The sequence below is a fragment of the Salvelinus alpinus genome, chromosome 21 (genome assembly GCF_045679555.1).
Source record: "Salvelinus alpinus chromosome 21, SLU_Salpinus.1, whole genome shotgun sequence".
NCBI lineage: Eukaryota > Metazoa > Chordata > Actinopteri > Salmoniformes > Salmonidae > Salvelinus > Salvelinus alpinus.
Window position 1 is genome coordinate 26666798 of NC_092106.1, and position 20433 is coordinate 26687230.

Consider the following 20433-nt stretch of genomic DNA (forward strand, 5'->3'; position numbering starts at 1 on the left):
ATTGTGTTGTTATTTCGCTGAACACTAGATGGTTTAATTTTATTTTTGCCAGTGAAACAAGGCTACTCAGGCAAGAAAAAAACCTCACCCAAATGTATAGCCCCATTGGAAAATATAAATGGACTGTTTTTAAATGTGAATCACGTTTTTATTTGGCGTAACCCCCGACGGCATTGCACGTACCCCAATGAGGGTGGCAGTTGAAGGTGGTTGAGGATGAAGTCAAAGCAATTACTTAAAAGGTTGAGAATGTGTATTTTCTCATATAACATGACAGTGTGACAGCACTGGGTAATATGAGGAAATTCCACACAGACATTTCACACAGACATATGAAGACATTTCACACATTTTAGCAACAAGGGTAATAGGAGTACATTTCACACATTGTAGCAAGAAGGGTAATATGAGGACGTTTCACACATTGTAGCAACAAGGGTAATATGGGGACATTGCACATGAATAGAGGCAGACATTTTTGCTGACCTTTTGACCTGACCAGGAAAAACAATGGTCTCAAGCGATAGACTGTAACGAGAACCCAGTGTTTTTCCTGAACAGGTCACTCCTGGCTCCAAACATTAACTACTGAAGACAATGATATTGTGACCAATGTCTCAGCGGAACTGTCTCTCTTCCTCTGTGTCTCTCCAGGTGCAAAAGCTTCCCAAACACATGCGGGAGGCCCAGATCACCACCGAGCGCACCCACCTCATCGCCGACTCCGTCAAGAAGCCCCGGCAACGCTATGTGCAGAAAGACGGCAAGTGCAACGTTCACCACGGTAACGTGCAGGAGACCTACCGTTACCTTAGCGACCTGTTCACCACCCTGGTCGACCTGCGCTGGCGCTTCAGCCTCTTCATCTTCACTCTGGTGTACGTGGTCAACTGGCTGTTCTTCGGCCTGCTGTGGTACATCATCGCCCTGATCCGAGGGGACCTGTGGCACAGCGACGAGGAGGGCTGGACCCCCTGCGTTGAGAACCTCAACAGCTTCGTTTCGGCCTTCCTCTTCTCCATCGAGACGGAGACCACAATTGGCTATGGCTACCGTGTCATCACAGAGAAGTGCCCTGAGGGCATCATCCTGCTGCTGATCCAGGCCATCCTGGGCTCCATCGTCAATGCCATGATGGTGGGCTGCATGTTTGTGAAGATCTCCCAGCCCAAAAACCGTGCCGAGACGCTCATGTTCTCCCACAAGGCGGTGATTTCTGTGCGGGACAACAAGCTGTGTCTCATGTTCAGAGTTGGGGACCTGCGCAACTCCCACATCGTGGAGGCCTCCATCCGGGCCAAGCTGATCCGCTCACAGCAGACCAAGGAGGGGGAGTTCATCCCTCTCAACCAGACGGACATCAACATCGGCTTCGACACGGGAGACGACCGGCTCTTCCTGGTCTCCCCACTCATAATCTCCCACGAGATCAACGAGAAGAGCCCCTTCTGGGAGCTGTCCCAGGCACAGATGGATAAGGAGGAGTTTGAGATCGTGGTCATCCTGGAGGGCATGGTCGAAGCTACGGGTACGTCCTCTTGAACCAAGGCTAATAGGTCACTAGAGTATAGGGCACCAGGTTAGTGGTCACCTGAGTGAAGTTCACTAGTGTATTGGAACCCTAGCCCATAGACCCCTCATGTAGACCTGAAACAATTAGATAGTTATATAAGCAATATGGTAGTAGCGCCACCTTGTCTTCTGATAGGCTTGGTGGAATTGATCAATAATTTTGCATCTACACTAGTGAATAGGGGGTAGGGGACAGCTTGGTGTTGTTTCTGAATAGGGCCTTAGTCAGTTCCATTTCAACTCTTGTCTGTTCAGTAAATCCATTGTGGTTCTTCATATTCATTGATAATGTCATGTCTTTCATTCAACAAACCAGACAATTTCCAACCCATACAAACACAATTTCTAAAGGTACCATGTGGTTTGGATCTGCATATACAGTAATAAATATATTTACCAACTCAGGTAAATATGGCTGTTCTAGTTTCATAAGAGACCATGTAAAAATAAAAAAATATAGCTTTTTGAGAGCATAGGTTATGTCCTGTTACCATGACCATCTTTGTAATTTTCCACAAAGACAAATGACCCAAAAAAGAACAGTGGGCAGGGTCTTTATTTGGAAGGTTGTTGCAGGTAGGCAAATGTTTCCACATCCATACTGAGGCCCGCATCTCCCCTATGTTGGTGCATCAGGGAGGCCTCTTTGAGAGTTTGTTTGTTAAAGGAAGGAGCGTTAGCCTCCCACGCTGGTCTGTGTTTAGGGAGAGGTGTTGCAGTAATGAAAGAAAGCGCTCCAGGGGGGTTGCAGACAGTACTGGCCTGGCTAACGTATTCTCTTCTCTGGAATGTTACCACCAAAAACACAGAACCACCTTTTTATACACGTCTGTAAAATAGCCAGGAATTTACACTTAAATTCAAACTGTAAAAAAAACTGTCTCATGCCTAGTGAGTTGCATCCCAGAGACTTGAACTATTTGCATTCACGAGATCCCCAGCTAGCTTCCTGGTAGCCTTGGAAGTCTTTGTATTGATTATTGATTGAGGAAATCTGCTTATTTATCACTGTAACAGAGGGAATGGCGACACTTGTACAGCCCTGGCCACACTCCACTGCTAATTCCTTATTTGCTCCAAATATGTTCCTGTGGTGAATTAGTCCACTCAGGTAAACACTGTATGTGCAAGCCTAACGCATTGTGTATTGGCCTTTGTTCAAGGACAGATTATAATGCACTAATCTAAATAATAATGCATTATACATGTCACTTGCTTACTTTATTCAGTAGGGTCATAATTTTTCTTCTTCCTTGTAGATATTAATGTTTTTAAAAAGAAAGGAGAAACAAGGCACTCTTCATGTAATTACAATGCCTTTATTTGTATGGCATGTTCAATGGAACAAATATTTAAAAACTCATTTAAGTGACGCATTTCGGCAGCATGGCCTTCGTCAGGGAATAAAAAGATACAATGATGCAATTATTTCTTTGTGCTCCTTGATGAAGGTCTAGCCCAAAGGCAGGCAGATGGCGATATTGAGTCGCTTCATTTTACAGTCCAAAGGGAATGTATGCAGCCTGCTATACACTTGTATCCCCATGGACCGGTTCGTACATAAAACATTCTCCATTCAGGTAGCAAAGACGTCAATTTCCTCCTTAACTCGACTTAATGGCGAGAAGGTGGGAAAAAACGGGGAAAATATGCATACTTTCTTCATGAATCACCTTTTTCCACCACCATACTGGACTGGCTCAGCCAATCAGGTTGCAGCAGTCTGTTGTTTACCCTGAATATATGCAATGTCAGGAAGTAGCATTAGCCACCCAAGCATATTGGTGGGAAATTGTTTAGAATAGTCAGTTTGTAACTCCACTTACTACTTGTAGCGGTATAGTCTGTTTGTTAGAGTTGTTGGTTTTGGCTAGCTTATTGTTCCAGTCGGGAGCTAACTAGCACTCACTCACGTGGCTGCTAGCGCCATCATGAAAAGGGACATGAGAGAAGCTCTACAATATTAGGTTTTTCTAAGTACAGAGAACGCTCGAGAGCAGGCAACATTGAAAAGTAATATTTAGACCTGTTTTACTTTTCTTTAATGGAGTTTTATAATATTCTAAAACAAGCAGACAACAAGAAAATTCTGTTTGAAAAAACTAACATTTTAGCTGTGAGGCAATTGGGTAACCTAGGTAACCACAGGTTGTTTTCCCCACAGGCGAACGGGTCCACGACGTTCTATCTAATACCGACTGGGACTACTGCACATGCAGCAAATACCCTTCCTAAAAAAAATTGGGATTAAAATAACAGCTATATATTGGTAAGACACCAAGAGAAAACCAAAATACTATTTAGACACTATTCATATATACAAATATTAATAGTCCTATATGCAGTACAGTTAAATTAGATCTTTAGAAAGAGGAGAGGATCTGTGATACAATATGTCTTTTTAATCAGTTTCTTTTTAAACTAAGCTTGCTTTTTGCCTGAGTAACCTCTGGTGGCAGAGCATTACGCGATAGCATGACTCTATAAATAACTGGGTGACGCATTAAATCTGGTCAAAATCATTCATTTTGGTTTGGGTAACGTAAAGAAACCCATTGTGGCGTGTCTGGTGGGACATGTCTGTTTGAAGTGTATGCAGGTAGCCTAGCGGTTAAGCGGTTTGGGCCAGTAACTGAATAGTTAATGGTTTGAATCCCTGAGCTGACTAGGTAAAAAATGTGCCGATGTGCCCTTGAGCAAGGCACTTAACCTGAATTGCTCCTGTAAGTTGCTCTGGATAAGAGTGTCTGCTAAATGACAAAAATGTATGTAAATAGATTATACAAGCACGTAGGCATTTTTAACATAAAAATATTTCTCAAAAAGAGAAGTAGTTAATCTTTCCTCAACCAGGAAAGACTATCATGCATAGTGTTGATGTTAGTTTTGTGTGTGCAGTTAACGACAAGGCATTTTGAGCCAGCTGCAGCTTTGGTAGGTCTTTGTCGCACCTGACCATATTACCAGACAGTATTTCTCCCCATCATATAAATGCAGTTTAAATGCAGTGACTACAAGAAAAACACAGCAGCATAATTAGGAATATTTTAATCGGTGGACAGAGGATTTTCTGTCTGCGTTTTAACCTCCCCTGTTTTTAAAATACAAAAATCACCAACCACTAATTTGATCTGTCACTGCCTTTCATACATCTGAACATTTCTGCTCTATTTTTTGGGGGGGGCTTATTTAATTTGTCTTTTCATACCACCAGTAGTCAACCATTACACTCACACTGTGCCTGATGCCTAGACACAGGCATTAAATCGCATCACTTTCCTCTTGACCAGTAAGAGCATGGCAGACTGGACCGTGTCGTCATGGCAAGCACTGATCATTGAGTAATTCTGACCCCTCCCCCACTATGTCATGATACTAAAGTTTTTTTTTAGCAATCACACGTTTTTTAGCAATCACACGGAATTAACAGAAGGACATCTCCTGACCTGGGAATTGTGGCCTTCAACCATTTTGCATTAAATGTTGTTAATCTGCAGGAGAGGAAATCAATGCTACGGGGGGATATGGTCGGCTCTTGCTAATGACATTGATTTTGTGGACTTTGTGTAAATTGCATCTGTACTGCATCTGACGAATGGCCCAAGTGATCAGTCGTCTTGGTATTGGCTATAAGCCAGAGAAACCATAGGTCTACAACTCTTACTGTTGGATCGAAGCCCACAGTACCTAAATTGGGAATGATGGCTCACTTTTTTGTCATTACAAAGGTTTGTTAGCCTGCTCTGTTATGGCTAGATAGATTCTATATGAGGTACATCATCTGCTGCAGTGATAAATTACTAGGCTTGTACGGTAGCTAACGTGCTGTTGACAGACAGTAAGGATTTTCAGACTAATAGTGGAATCATCTGGATGGTTAGTGGGATCCATTCCTATAGCCAAGCAGATGATTTGCTAAACAGCCACCAATGCAAAACACATCTCCATCTCTTGAAGTACAGTAAACTGCACTTTTTGTGTACATTTTTTGCAGTGTGGACATTTATAGCCCTTCAGCAAGCATCTGATTGCATAAGCATAATCTCATTGACAAAAATAAAATCTGACATTTGCTGCTGCTGTCAACAGAGCCTATCATATAAACACTCATACACACAATCTATAAGGTATGAGCCACCTGCAGATAGAATGCTACAGCGTTCTGAATTCTGACAGAGACAGCATATTAAGAGGAGATGAGGGATTGGAACAGCTTCAATTTCATGCTAATGACCTTACCACCCTGTAGATTGGACAAAAACACTTAGTCAGCAGCTTATATCACTGACAACTTTAATTTCTCTCTCGCCTTGAGCATTTCAGATAATTCGAAAACATGAATTAATGTCAAAGAACATTATGTCAATGTCTTTGTCATTGCAACAGTAACAGATATAAAGCGAATACATCAAATAGTCTTGTACGATACTCTGATTATCATTCTCACAGCACATATATTATTAAAATGTCCATACACTATTTATTAGAACCTGCTTCAAATGCAATATCACAAATGAACATCTTATGAGACCCTCTACATTTAAAATTCAAGCCAAGCTAAGCTAATAACCATTTTAATCCTCCCTGACAAACTGAACAGAAAACACATGTCAGCAAGTATTGCAATGCACAAGAGAAAACAAGGTGTTCTGTGTCCCCATACAGCCTGCATTGTGTTACCAGCAGTCATCCTGTGTGTGTGTGTGTGTGTGTGTGTGTGTGTGTGTGTGTGTGTGTGTGTGTGTGTGTGTGTGTGTGTGTGTGTGTGTGTGTGTGTGTGTGTGTGTGTGTGTGTGTGTGTGTGTGTGTGTGTCATTGGCGTTCCGGACACCCCCGCAAGTTGGGGGGGGGGGGGGGGGGGCAACAACCTCTGTCGGTGGACAAATGCCATTGGCTAAGGCTAGGACAGCTCCAGTGCAATGAGTGGCGCTTACTCAGGTGTTCAAAAGTGCATATCAGACCAAGAGCCTAATGATTCTTAGGTAGTTCTTTACGAGTTTAAGTTTAGAAAACAATCTCTCCACAGAAGTTACAGAAATGATAAAAACAGCTTGACTGCCGTAGCAACATCAGGGAAACTGGGCAGAAGAGAGCTTCAAATACAGCAGTTCTACAACATCTTTAATTGAGCGTCACATTCAAATTAATTGCTGGTCTCAACATGTTACGGAAAGAGATTAACTGTATAGGAAGACTTGACAGCCGATAAATTAGCAGATGCAAACAGATTATCATATTTAGCAGATATTTAACAAAAAAAGCGGTTTGTGATTTCGTTCATACTGGTGAACCGGCATTTGAATTGTGTGGTTGCAATATCAACAGTCATTCAAAACATTTTCACACAAAGAAAGCAGGACATCAGGAGACCAGGGGAGTCTCTCAAGTAGAATTTAATTTGATTTAATTTAATTTGCCTTGACTATTGCAGTCCATTTGTGTAGGCTAGGTATTCCCAAACTGGGGTATGCGTTACATTTTTGTTTTTAAATCTTCACATTTTCAAACAGTCAATTTATATTTTCCAATGGGGCTATACATTTGGGTGAGGTTTATTTCTCGCCTGACTGGCCTCGTTTCACTGCCCCCCCCAAAAAAAATCAACCATCTAGTGTTCAGCGAGATAACAACACAATGTCAAATACAGGTAGCCTAGTCAAATAATGAACATCCAATCGCATCAACCGTTACTCCCTCGCAGGAATTCCACTAACGGTCCGTATGTAGCCAAACGTAGCTGCTGCTTATTCCGTTTCCTCAAAATTTGATTAATTGTTTTAAAAAAGTAAAGCCCGCGTCCGTAGAGACACATACCAGCTCTACTGGTAGTATTGCTACTACCAGCAGTACTACACCTGCACTTGTCGACGACACAAGTTGTACTGCTTCAACGAGCACATCCAATGCTAGTATCAGTAATTGTACATTTGTTGTTAGCCCAGCTAGCATGGACACTGAGATTTGTGAATCTGATGCAGCCGAAGAGCTACTGCCCCCTTATCTGGGAAAGCACCGTACAACAGACAGGGACGTTGGACCATCGAAGAGGCGCAAATATGATGAGAACTACATTGATTTGGGGTTCACTTATATTGGGAGTAGTGCCATTCACTCAACCCCAGTGTGTTATATGTGCAAAAGTACTATCTCACAACTCAATGAAACCTTCACCATTGCGCAGACATTTAGAAACAAAACATGCCAATTTGAAAAATAAGCCACAGGAGGTTTTTGAGCGAGAATTGAAATGACTTTTGAGTAGTAAGACATGTATAAAAGCAGCAGATACCATTAATAAGAAGGGGCTAGAAGCGTCTTATATGGTGAGCTACTGAGTGGCTAGGACAGGCAAGCCCCATACTATTGTGGAGGACTTAATTCTTCCTGCTGCCACGGATATGGCTGGGACAATCCTGGAAGAAAAGGCCCAAAAAACTATACAGACAATGACTTCATTAAACAACATTGTTTCACAATGCATCAGTGACATGGCAGTAGATGTTTTGAAACAATTACTGCTACGCATACAAGCCAGTGAATTCTATGCGTTACAGCTGGATGAGTCAACAGACGTGTCGGGCCTGGCACAGCTCCTGGTATATGTCCGTTACGTTTATGGGGGGTCAAATAAGGAAGACATCCTCTTCTGCAAACCACTGGAAACCAGGACAACAGGAGAGGATAATTTGAAAGTACTGAACTGTCTTGTGACATCAAATGGACTTTGGTGGTCAAGATGTGTTGGTATCTGTACTGATGGCGCAAAAGCTATGACAGGGAGACATAGTGAAGTGGTAACACACATGCAAGCAGTTGCGCCGGACGCCACTTAGGTACACTGCAGCATCCACCGAGAGGCTCTTGCAGCCAAGGGAATGCCTGATAACTTGAAAGACGTTTTGGACATTACAGTGAAAATGGTTAACTTTGTTAAAGCAAGGTCCCTGAACTCTTGTGTATTTTCTGCGCTATGTAATGACATGGGCAGCGACCATGTAACTCTTTTACAACATACATAAGTGCGCTGGTTATCAAGGGACAAAGTATTGACACGTTTCTTTGAATTGAGAGACGAGCTTAAAGTTTTCTTTACTGACCATCATTTTCACTTGTCTGACCGCTTGCATGATGACGAGTTTCTCACACGACTGGCCTATCTGGGTGATGTTTTTTCTCGCCTGAATGATCTGAATCTAGAATTACAGGGACTCTCTGCAACTATATTCAATGTGCAGGACAAAATTAAGGCTATGATTTAAGAAGTTGGAATGAACTTAAGCTTACGAACAATGTCAGATGTGATATAGCGAAGCACCTGAGTGAGTTGAGTACGCAATTACGCAGGTACTTTCCCGAAACAGATGACACAAACAACTGAATGTGTTATCCCTTTCATGCCCTGCCTCCAGCACACCAATATCTGAATAAGAGAGCCTCATCGAAATTGCAACAAGCGGTTCTTTGAAATGTAACTTAATCAGAAGCCACTGCCAGATTTCTGGATTGGGTTGCACTCAGAGTATCCTGCCTTGACAAGACACTGATACCCTTTGCAACCAAGTACCTACACTACCGTTCAAAAGTTTGGGGTCACTTAGAAATGTGCTTGTTTTTGAAAGAAAACTATTTTTTTGTCCATTAAAATAACATCAAATTGATCAGAAATACAGTGTAGACATTGTTAATGTTGTAAATGACTATTGTAGCTGGAAACGGCAGATTTTTAATGGAATATCTACATAGGAATACAGAGGCCCATCATCAGCAACTGTCACTCCTGTGTTCCACTGGCACGTTGTGTTAGCTAATCCAAGTTTATTCTTTTAAAAGGCTAATTGATCATTAGAAAACCCTTTTGCAGTTATGTTAGCACATCTGAAAACTGTTGTCTCGATTAAAGAAGCAATTAAACTGGCCTTCTTTAGACTAGTTGAGTATCTGGAGCATCAGCATTTGTGGGTTTGATTACAGGCTCAAAAGGGCCAGAAACAAATAACTTTCTTCTGAAACTCGTCAATCTATTCTTGTTCTGAGAAATGAAGGCTATTCCATGTGAGAAATTGCCAAGAAACTGAAGATCTCGTATAACCTTCACAGAACAGCGTAAACTGGCTCTAACCAGAATAGAAAGAGGAGTGGGAGGCCCCGGTGCACAACTGAGCAAGAGGAAAAGTACATTAGAGTGTCTAGTTTGAGAAACAGACGCCTCAAGTCCTCAACTGGCAGCTTCATTAAATAGTACCTGCAAAACACCAGTTTCAACATCAACAGTGAAGAGGCAACTCTGGGATGTGAGAGTGGATTCTTGGCCATCGTTAGCATGAAAACTAAACACAGGTACAGACTGTGTGTAAAAAATATTTAAGACTGAGTCCAAATCAACCCAACATTGCCGAGTTATGTGCATCCTTTCAAACACACCCTTCTCATTAATCTGTCGTGAGTTATTCACAATTTTCGATGAACAAATAAGGTTTTATATGTAAGATGGTTAAATAAAGAGCAGAATTATTGATTATTATTATATTATTATTTGTGCCCTGGTCCTATAAGAGCTCTTTGTCACTTCCCATGAGCCGTGTTGTGACAAAAACTCACACTCATTCTTATGTTTAATAAATGTATCGTATATTGTGTGTGTGGCGGGCTTACAATGATGGCAAAAAACAATATTTGAGAGTGCGCTGACCCTGGTGCTAGAGGGGGTATGCAGCTGGAGGTTGATTGTTTGAAGGGGAACGGGACTATAAAACGTTTGGGAACCACTGGTGTAGGCTATAAGCCAGACAAAACTCACTGAGTTCAACAATAAATAGTGGCTGAATTTATCCTCAAGCCGACTACTTTTTTCCACATTGTTAGGCTATTTGATGTGTAATTTTTATAAAAAGTTTATAAATAGCAACTAATTACGATATATAGATATAGATAGTACACTGCATAATGAAACAATCCCTTCTAAGCTAGGGTTTTGAGGATGGAGGGACTGTATTCTTTGGCATTAATAGACTTTGCGGGGGTCCAGAGAAACTGTGTTACCTAGTGGTGTGTGTGCGGGCATGCGCACATGCGTACGAGCGTTCCATTGTGTCAGCTGAACTCACTGTCAGGCAGCACACACACAGCTCTCTAGACAGAAATAGCCAGGGAACCCTGATGTTGAGGTGCTGGCTAGTGTTCTTAAGGGGCCAGAAACACGTTCCAGTGTTCTATTGACTCTCAGAATTAAGAGGGATCCAGGTCCAGTATGTGAGTAAATAGGCTCCGTTGTGCTGCTGCTGGATGCTAAATGAATGATGCAGAGAGATGACATCCCTCTCCCACACATGCCTCTTGAGAAGTGACTGTGGATGGGGATGGAGGGGGGGGGTGGGTAGAGACCACCGTGGCGTAGTGTTATAGCCCATGGATTATTCCAATCCCAACTTTGAGAAGAGCTGTAGAGAAATTGTGGTGAACAACATGCGACAGAGCCTTGCAAAAGTTTTCTTCCCCCTTTGCGTTTTTCCTATTTTGTTGCATTACAACCTGTAATTTAAATGGATTTTATTTGGATTTCATGTAATGGACATACACAAAATAATCCAAATTGGTGAAGTGAAATTGAAAAAACAATTTCTTTCAAAAAATTAAAAAAAAATTAAAAACTGAAAAGTGGTGCATGCATACATATTCACCCCCTTTGCTACGAAAACCCTAAATAAGATATGGTGCAACCAATTACCTTCAGAAGAAACATAATTAGTTAAATAAAGTTCACCTGTGTGCAATCTAAGTGTCACATGATCTGTCACATGATCTCAGTATATATACACCTGTTCTGAAAGGCCCCAGAGTCTGCAACACCACTAAGCAAGGGGTACCACCAAGCAAGTGGCACCATGAAGATCACGGAGCCCTCCAAACAGGTCAGGGACAAAGATGTGGAGAAGTACAGATCAAGGTTGGCTTATAAAAAAAAGTCAGAAAGTCTGAACATCCCACCGAACACCATTAAATCTATTATTAAAAAGTGGAAAGAATATAGCACCAAAACAAACTTGCCAAGAGAGTGCCGCCCACCAAAATTCACAGACCAGGCATGGAGGGAATTAATCAGAGAGGCAACAAAGAGACCAAAGATAACCCTGAACGAGGTGCAAAGCTCCACAGCGGAGATTTGAGTATCTGTTCATAGGACCACTTTAAGCCGTACACTCCACAGAGCTGGGCTTTACGGAAGAGGGGCCAGGAAAAAAAAAAAGAAAAAAAATTAATTGCTTAAAGAAAGAAATAAGCAAACACATTTGGTGTTCGCCAAAAGGCATGTGCGAGAATCCCCAAACATATGGAAGAAGGTACTCTGGTCAGATGAGACTAAAATGGAGATTTTTGGCCATCAAGGAAAACGCTATGTCTGGCGCAAACCCAACACCTCTCATCACCCCGAGAATACTCTCCCCCACAGTGAAGCATGGTGGTGGCAGCATCATGCTGTGGGGATGTTTTTCATCTGCAGGGACTGGGAAACTGGTCAGAATTGAAGGAATGATTGATGGTGCTAAATACAGGGCAATTCTTGAGGGAAACCTGTTTCAGTCTTCCAGAGGTTTGAGACTGGGACGGAGGTTCACCTTCCAGCAGGACAATGACCCTAAGCATACTGCTAAAGCAACACTTGAGTGGTTTAAGGGGAAACATTTAAATGTCTTGGAATGGCCTAGTCAAAGCCCAGACCTCAATCCAATTGAGAATCTGTGGTATCGACTTAAAGACTGCTGTACACCAGCAGAACCCATCCAACTTGAAGGAGCTGGAGCAGTTTTGCCTTGAAGAATGGGCAAATAGTTATGCACGCTCAAGTTTTCAGTTTTTTGTCTTATTTCTTGTTTGTTTCACAATAAAAAATATTTTGCATCTTCAAAGTGGTAGGCATGTTGTGTAAATCAAATGATACAACCCTCCCCAAAATCCATTTTAATTCCAGGTTGTAAGACAACAAAATAGGAAAGATGCCAAGGGGGTGAATACTTTCGCAAGCCACTGTATAAGCACTGGTTTACTTTTTGTGTTTTAGTAGCTTTTGGAGTTACTACGCCCAAAGACACTAGTCATAAAATAACTTCCTGCAGTGTTTCTTGTTGCCTATATGCACTGCTGTTGTTTTTAATGTTCTCGGAAGAGTTGGGGGATGAGAAAGTTTCACCTTATTTATAGACCAAATATTCCTGTTTTATTCAATTTTCTGACATTTTTGTTGTTGTGTAAACGCTGAAATCTATATAAAGATGCCCTTGGGTATGCATCCCTTTAAATGAGACAATAAACTTAGTCCTATGTATAATGATAGGGACGGATGGTAGGGAGAGAGATAAATACATTTTGTCTGTTTACTGAACATTCTTCTCCAATATCCCTCTTGCTCACTGTGTGATTTCAAAGAAGAGCGTGTCAAACTTAAAACAGAATGACTAACTGATTCATGAATGTGTTAAATATAGAATCTTGTTTTGTATTATGTAACAAAATGTAACATTTCTATGATCATCTAACCACATATACTGTAGGTTTCTTGTGTAGCCTGAAAACATTTGCATAATATACACTGAGCCCACATGTAATTCATATGTTAACCTAGATGTTGGAATTGTATAGAAAACATCTATTGTACATTATAAAGTGGATTTATTGCTTAATTTGAAACATGAACAAACACTGGTTACAGTCAACCAACCAGGTCTCAGAGTATTTCGTATTATTCTGTCTGTAAATCCCAGATATCCATTTAGTATGATATGTTACTTTTGGGTGGTATGTATTAATTTGTGGCTGTCCATCACCCATTTCATATGCTATTTCACAATTCGTATTATATGTTACGAATTTACTAAACATATAATATGTTACGAATTTACTAAACGTATAATATGTTACGAATTTACTAAACGTATAATATGTTATGAATTTACTAAACGTGCAATATGTTATGATTTTGCAAAATATACGTTATGTTAAGAATTCTAGCTAGGTGGCTAGGTTGCTAACGTTAGCAACCTTTGAGATGCTAGACATTTGTGTAGTACGCCCACCCATCCACCCCGACCAACCACCCTGCTTTTAAGTCTTAAGTAGCCATCTGTCTTATGTAACCATACCAAACGTAACATATCATACTAATTTGGTGTCCCAGATTTGTACTCATTCGGTATCCCGGTTTATGTTTACTATGTTACGTCTAGACTATGAGACCAAGCTGAGTCAACAGGATCATACCACATCTTTCTCTCTCTTCCCATATAATAGATAGTGTTTGTGTCTTCTTCCCACCCAGAGTCATGGATTTACTATGCCCTGATGTAATCACAGCAGGAGAGTAGCAGGCTGCTGTAGATGCTGGTATTTAGCTCTAGATCACAGCAGATAGGTGGGTCTTTGTTTTCCCCAACAGACCAAGAGATGTTTATTCAGTGATTCACCAATACTTTTTTTTCCTATGCCAGTTACCTAAAGAAGCAGTTGGCTTCGCAGATCAATTGATTGTGTATCAAGGACGCTGTGTGCTGTCAATTACAATGAGGACCCTCCAGTATTCTGCCCTAGCAAGCAAAAGAGCAGGTAATTGACTGGAACTGAGAAGAATGGCATTAAAGGGTTTTTATTGTCAAACCAAATTAGTTGTAGGTAGATCACTGTATATGTGGTTATTTGTTGTCTTACTAACAGGTTATGTTTTATTCATATTGACCGTGACCTCTGACATGACCTTTGACCCTAAACGGCAGTTCCTGCCTTCTTGCTTTGTACACCTACTGGAATACGTTTCCATGATCATTTATTATTGCACAAACTTGTGTTCATAGATTTATTTATATGTGGTTGTCAGTTTCATATAGTTTGATACTTGTATTAGCAAAGAACAATCAATAATACCAAGGTAAACCGTAGACACTGCAGCCCAAAGCTAAAAGTTATTTACTGAGGTAAGTGATGGCAGTTACTGTTTTTTTCCTTGCTTTCACTGTAACTTTTTTGCAGCTACTGCAAACATGACCTCCCATTTTCTCCATAACACAAAACAATGGAGGCAGGATATACTGTGTGTTCACATGATAAAGCAGGTATTAAATGTCATTAACACATTTTTGACCAAATGTGCAGTTACTGCCCTTTTGCTTGCTAGAGCAGTATAGTCTACATACTCAATGTGGATAGATATTCCCCATGTATTATGTTGGACACTACAGCGAGGGCTGTATGGTTAGTGACATCTAATTTATAATACTTTGGATTCATATCAGGTTATGAGACAGAGGATCCAGAGGCATGGACATTGGTGTAGACACACAGAGAATCCCAGGTGGAATACATCTTCTTGGACCTCTCACTCCTGATGCTCCTCGTACCTTATTCTCTCTGACCTCAGACCGTTATTGACTCTGGAGTTGAGCCTTCTTTGTGAATAATTTACTATTTCTCCCTCCTTCTGGCTCTCATTTTATGTGTGTGTGTGTGTGTGTGTGTGTGTGTGTGTGTGTGTGTGTGTGTGTGTGTGTGTGTGTGTGTGTGTGTGTGTGTGTGTGTGTGTGTGTGTGTGTGTGTGTGTGTGTGTGTGTGTGTGTGTGTGTGTGCGTACAGGGATGACCTGCCAGGCCCGGAGCTCTTATCTGGACAAAGAGGTGTTGTGGGGCTGGCGTTTCACCCCAGTCCTGTCTCTGGAGAAGGGCTTCTACGAGGTGGACTACAACAGCTTCCACGACATCTACGAGACCAACACACCGTCGTGCAGCGCTAAAGAGCTAGCCGCTACGCTACGAGAGGGCCAGCTGCTCCCCACGCTCTCTCTGCTGACGCCCGAGCTCCCCAAACCCTACACCCTGGAGCCCATGTCCACCCACAACCCTCTCTCCAAAGAGGTGGACAAGGGGGAGGAGGGGGAGAGGGTGGAGATCAACGGCTCAGCTGCAGCTCTGAAAGACCAGCCCGGACTGGACTGACTACTTCAGATAAGCCAAACCAGAGACAAAGTTACTAAAGACTATGCTTAATTTAGTCAATGGCCAGCTTGTTCCATTACATTGCTTGGAGATCAAAGATCCCCCTCCCCATGCAATACTTCTCTAGAGTGTCAATCTTTAGTATATATTTGTTTTGTAGACACAAATACACACAAACACAGACACACACACTTACTCCAGATTGGTCGTATTGTCTTTATATATTTGAGGCGACCACATATTTCCATTACACTATTAATAGCTCAAGTGATATACTGTAACCTGAAGTGGAACAGGTAGCCATGATGAATGAATATCACATCTTACAAATGATCCAATAACCTCATTTTAGAGGTTGTTGATTCTGCTGATCGAGTATTGATTCCATCTGTTGGCTAATATCTCCCCACGTTGCTCCCTGCTGCTCCTAACACAATGACAGAATATGTGCGGACCAGATCATTATCTTCAATCCCATCACGCTTTGTTATTACTCCACTATGGAAACTCTTAATTGAAGGCAATATGTACGCAGCCGCGCTTTAACCCTCCTTCATTCCTGTAGGCAGGATGTGGAGCTAAGCTCAGTTCAGCTCATAGATCAAGCTTTGTCTCTTTGTATTGGGTACAATCATCTTCGTTTCGCATTTTGTCCAATCACCCTTGCGTTTCCACTGTCATGCTTAATCGCATTACGTGTGAGGAATATACTAGAAAAACAAAACACAGGGCCCAGAGTTCCTCAGTATTGGAACCAGAGCAACGTGCAGTACCTCATTTTGATACTCATGATACATAAGCACAAGTCCTGTGACCCTGATATGCCCCCCTTTCCTCCATCCCTGTCCCCCCTCCTGCCCATGACTGGTGCATATTTTAGTGCATGGTGTTGTGTATAGGCTTCTGATGATACAAGCAAGTTTATAATGATGTCTACGCTCATGCGTGTTTCTTCCCTGCACTGTGACATAATACAAGCTATTAGTGCTATTCCTCTTCTTTAACCTTTAGTTAGTTCTCTTTATATCAAAAAACAATGAAACTATTATTCGAGAACACAAATTTTGCAGATGTCCAGATTCAGTTTTATTCTACCCATAGTCCTGGTCTGGACTCAGCTAGCTCCTGTTGTCTCTGCTTGAGAGAGTGTATGAGCCTGTCACATTTTCTACAGTTGTATTTTGAGGATGTTTGTGACAGAGCTTGCATGATAATGAACTGTCCCCTCGACATAGCAAGTTTAATACACTGCTAATAATACAGGGTATTTTCTAGGCATGCAAATTGCAATTAACATTTTCTACAGATATTGACAACCAATACGTTGATGATAGCTAAAATGACAAATCTCTTAAACGTTAACCATTCCCCCCCTTCTATAACATTTATTTGCATTTTTCTGGACACTTGTCCCATCAATGTATTTTATTTCACTGTGACATTGTAGCATCATATTTATGCCATTTACATAAAGATCATTTATCATTAGAGAAAAAAAACTGCTCCCATATCTGGAATGTCATCTGTTTTCTGTGTGTTCTCATGGGAATAAACCTAATATGGCCAAAAGCACATTACAGTATGTTTCTGTTAGAGAACCGTGTGTGTGTGTTTGCATGCTTGTGTGCATGTTTGAGTGGGTATCTCTGTCCGCGCACACGTGTGTGTGCGTTTGTTAGTGTGTTAAAACCTCTCTAAGGTATGTGGGACGCTAGCGTCGTCAATATAAAAGGTCAACAAGAAAGGCACTCTCTCTGGTCGCGCGCATGAAAAATCTCTGTGACACGGCAGGGTCCACTCATTCAGACTGCTCTTATTCCCTCATTTTTCAGAATACAAGCCTGAAACTATTTCTAAAGACTGTTGACATCTAGTGGAAGACATAGGAACTGCAATTTGTGTCCTAAGTCAATGGATACTGTAATGGCATTGAATAGAAAACTACTAAACCAAAAAATATATACTTCCTGAATGGATTTTTCTCAGGTTTTTGCCTGCCAAATCAGTTCTGTTATACTCACAGACACTATTTTTAACAGTTTTGGAAACTTTAGAGTGTTTTCTATCCAAATCTACCAGTTATATGCATATCATATCTTCTGGGCTCGAGTAGCAGGCAGTTTAATTTGGGCATGCTTTTCATCCAAAATTCCGAATGCTGCCCCCTACCCAAGAGATGTTTTAATTTAGTCAAGTGTAAGTATGTGTGGTTAGGAGTTATTCCCCTCACAGAGAGAGAGAGCTTCAGTGGCTTGCGAAAGTATTCACCCCCTTGGCATTTTTCCTATTTGTTGCCTTACAACCTGGAATTAAAATTTATTTTGGGGGGGGATTTGTATCATTTGATTTACACAACATTCCTACCACTTTGAAGATTAAAAATATTTTTTTATTGTGAAACAAACAAGAAATAAGACAAAAAAACTGAAAACTTGAACGTGCATAACTATTCACAAAGCCAATCCTTTATAGAACCACCTTATTACAGCTGCAAGTCTCTTGGGGTATGTCTCTATAAGCTTGGCACATCTAGCCACTGGGATTTTTGCCCATTCTTCAAGGCAAAACTGCTCCAGCTCCTTCAAGTTGGATGGGTTCCGCTGGTGTACAGCAATCTTTAAGTCATACCACAGATTCTCAATTGGATTGAGGTCTGGGCTTTGACTAGGCCATTCCAAGACATTTAAATGTTTCCTATTAAACCACTCAAGTGTTGCTTTAGCAGTAGGCTTAGGGTCATTGTCCTGCTGGAAGGTGAACCTCCGTCCCAGTCTCAAATCTCTGAAAGACTGAAACAGGTTTCCCTCAAGAATTGCCCTGTATTTAGCGCCATCCATCATTCCTTCAATTCTGACCAGTTTCCCAGGCCTTGCCGATGAAAAACATCCCCACAGGGATGGTATTCTCGGGGTGATCAGAGGTGTTGAGTTTGTGCCAGACATAGCATTTTCCTTAATGGCTAAAAAGCTACATTTTAGTCTCATCTGACCAGAGTACCTTCTTCCATATATTTGGGGAGTCTCGTACATGCCTTTTTGCGAACACCAAATGTGTTTGCTTATTTTTTTCTTTAAGCAATGGCTTTTTTTCTGGCCACTCTTCCGTAAAGCCCAGCTCTGTGGAATGTACGGCTTAAAGTGGTCCTATGGACAGATACTCCATTCTCCACTGTGGAGCTTTGCAGTTATCTTTGGTCTCTTTGTTGCCTCTCTGATTAATGCCCTCTTTGCCTGGTCTGTGAGTTTTGTTGGGCGGCTCTCTCTTGGCAGGTTTGTTGTGGTGGCATATTCTTTCCATTTTTTTTAATGGATTTAATGGTGTTCGGTGGGTTTTTCGGATATTTTTTTTATAACTCACCCCTGATCTATACTTCTTCACAACTTTGTCCCTGACCTGTTTGGAGAGCTCCTTGGTCTTCATGGTGCCACTTGCTTGGTGGTACCCTTTGCTTAGTGGTGTTGCAGACTCTGGGGCCTTTCAGAACAGGTGTATATATACTGAGATCATGTGACACTTAAATACAGTCCACTTGTGTGACTAACTAATTATGTGACTTCTGAAGGTAATTGGTTGCACCAGATCTTATTTAGGGGCTTCATAGCAAGGGGGTGAATACATATGCACGCACCACTTTATACTTTTTAATTTTTTAGAATTTTTTGAAACAAGTAATGTTTTTCATTTCACTTCACCAATTTGGATTATTTTGTGTATGTCCATTACATGAAATCTAAATAAAAATCCATTTAAATTACAGGTTGTAATGCGATAAAATTGGGTAAACACCAAGGGGGATGAAAACTTTTGCAAGTACTGTAGTGGAAATGAAGGTTCAGCTTGAGCAAGACCTGGTTTCACCCAAGGCTCTGCAAAACAGTTTTACACATGCTACCTGACAACTGGATTAGAGGTGCATCGAATCATGATAAACAGACTTAAGGAGCCATTTGGCACACCACATTGGTGTGGAACAATCTCCTCTTGCACAGAAGCTCTGGGCACAAACACACTGCTCAGCACAGGCAGCTGGTAGGGAATAATGATACAAAAAAGAAATAGAGATCCAAGGCTATGTATGAATTTAGCACCATCTGTACTGTACATACAGCGTGTATTGAACCACAATTCCTTGGATGACTACCAAGAACTGTGTGGGTGATACAGTTTTCCTGTGCTCATCGGTATTGACCAAAAACATAATGTCATAGGTTACCAGGGAAAGGAGCCAAATCCTGGCTGTATGATTCCCAGCTTATTCACTGTTGCCTATCCAAATGATTTATGAGTAAGAATCCCTGGTAACAGAAATAGCTATACTCACCACCCAGCAGCAAAACACCATCTCTGAGTCAGCTTCCTCAGTGTATTAGGAGATTCGTAAGGAGATTCATTTGGATGTGGTTCCCCCTGAAACAGCCTGCCAAACGATTATGAAGATGTCACAGCTATTAACCGGGAACAGAGAAATAACCCGCCACAAAAGTCACTGCCATAATCACATTTCTGCTTGGGTTCAAAGCAAAGGCTAGCACAATCAGATCAAGCTACCAACAATAGCAAATATCCGCATAGAGAATTTTTGGGCACGTCGGAGCCGTCAAATTGGTGAGCTATTGCAATCATTGTCATGAAGCAACATCCGCCCCACTGGTGTTAGATGTTCAGAAGGAGAAAGTGTAGGCTACATAGAACAATAATGATAATAATGAGGGTTTCTATCATTATACTGGAGGTGTAGATTACATCTCAAATTCCAGTGTTCAAACTTGGAAAGAAGGCTGCATGGGATTTCTCATAACGCAACTCAATGGCAATTTCCAATGGCAATTTCCACTAAGTTTAATGACAGGAGCCTCTTGTGGATTTTACAGCTGTTACGCAGTTCCAC

General features: G+C 41.4%; 1 protein-coding gene across 1 annotated transcript in view; it reads left to right on the forward strand.

Annotated features, from left to right (window-relative positions):
• The window catches only part of LOC139548142 (G protein-activated inward rectifier potassium channel 4-like), a 33365-nt gene extending 16248 nt beyond the window's left edge, over nt 1–17117 (forward strand). The window contains exons 3-4 of the mRNA XM_071357574.1: nt 655–1528; nt 15187–17117. Coding sequence (XP_071213675.1) covers nt 655–1528; nt 15187–15545 — 1233 coding nt within the window. The 3' untranslated portion in view covers nt 15546–17117. The remainder of the gene's footprint in view (nt 1–654; nt 1529–15186) is intronic.
• Nucleotides 17118–20433: the final 3316 nt, after the last annotated feature.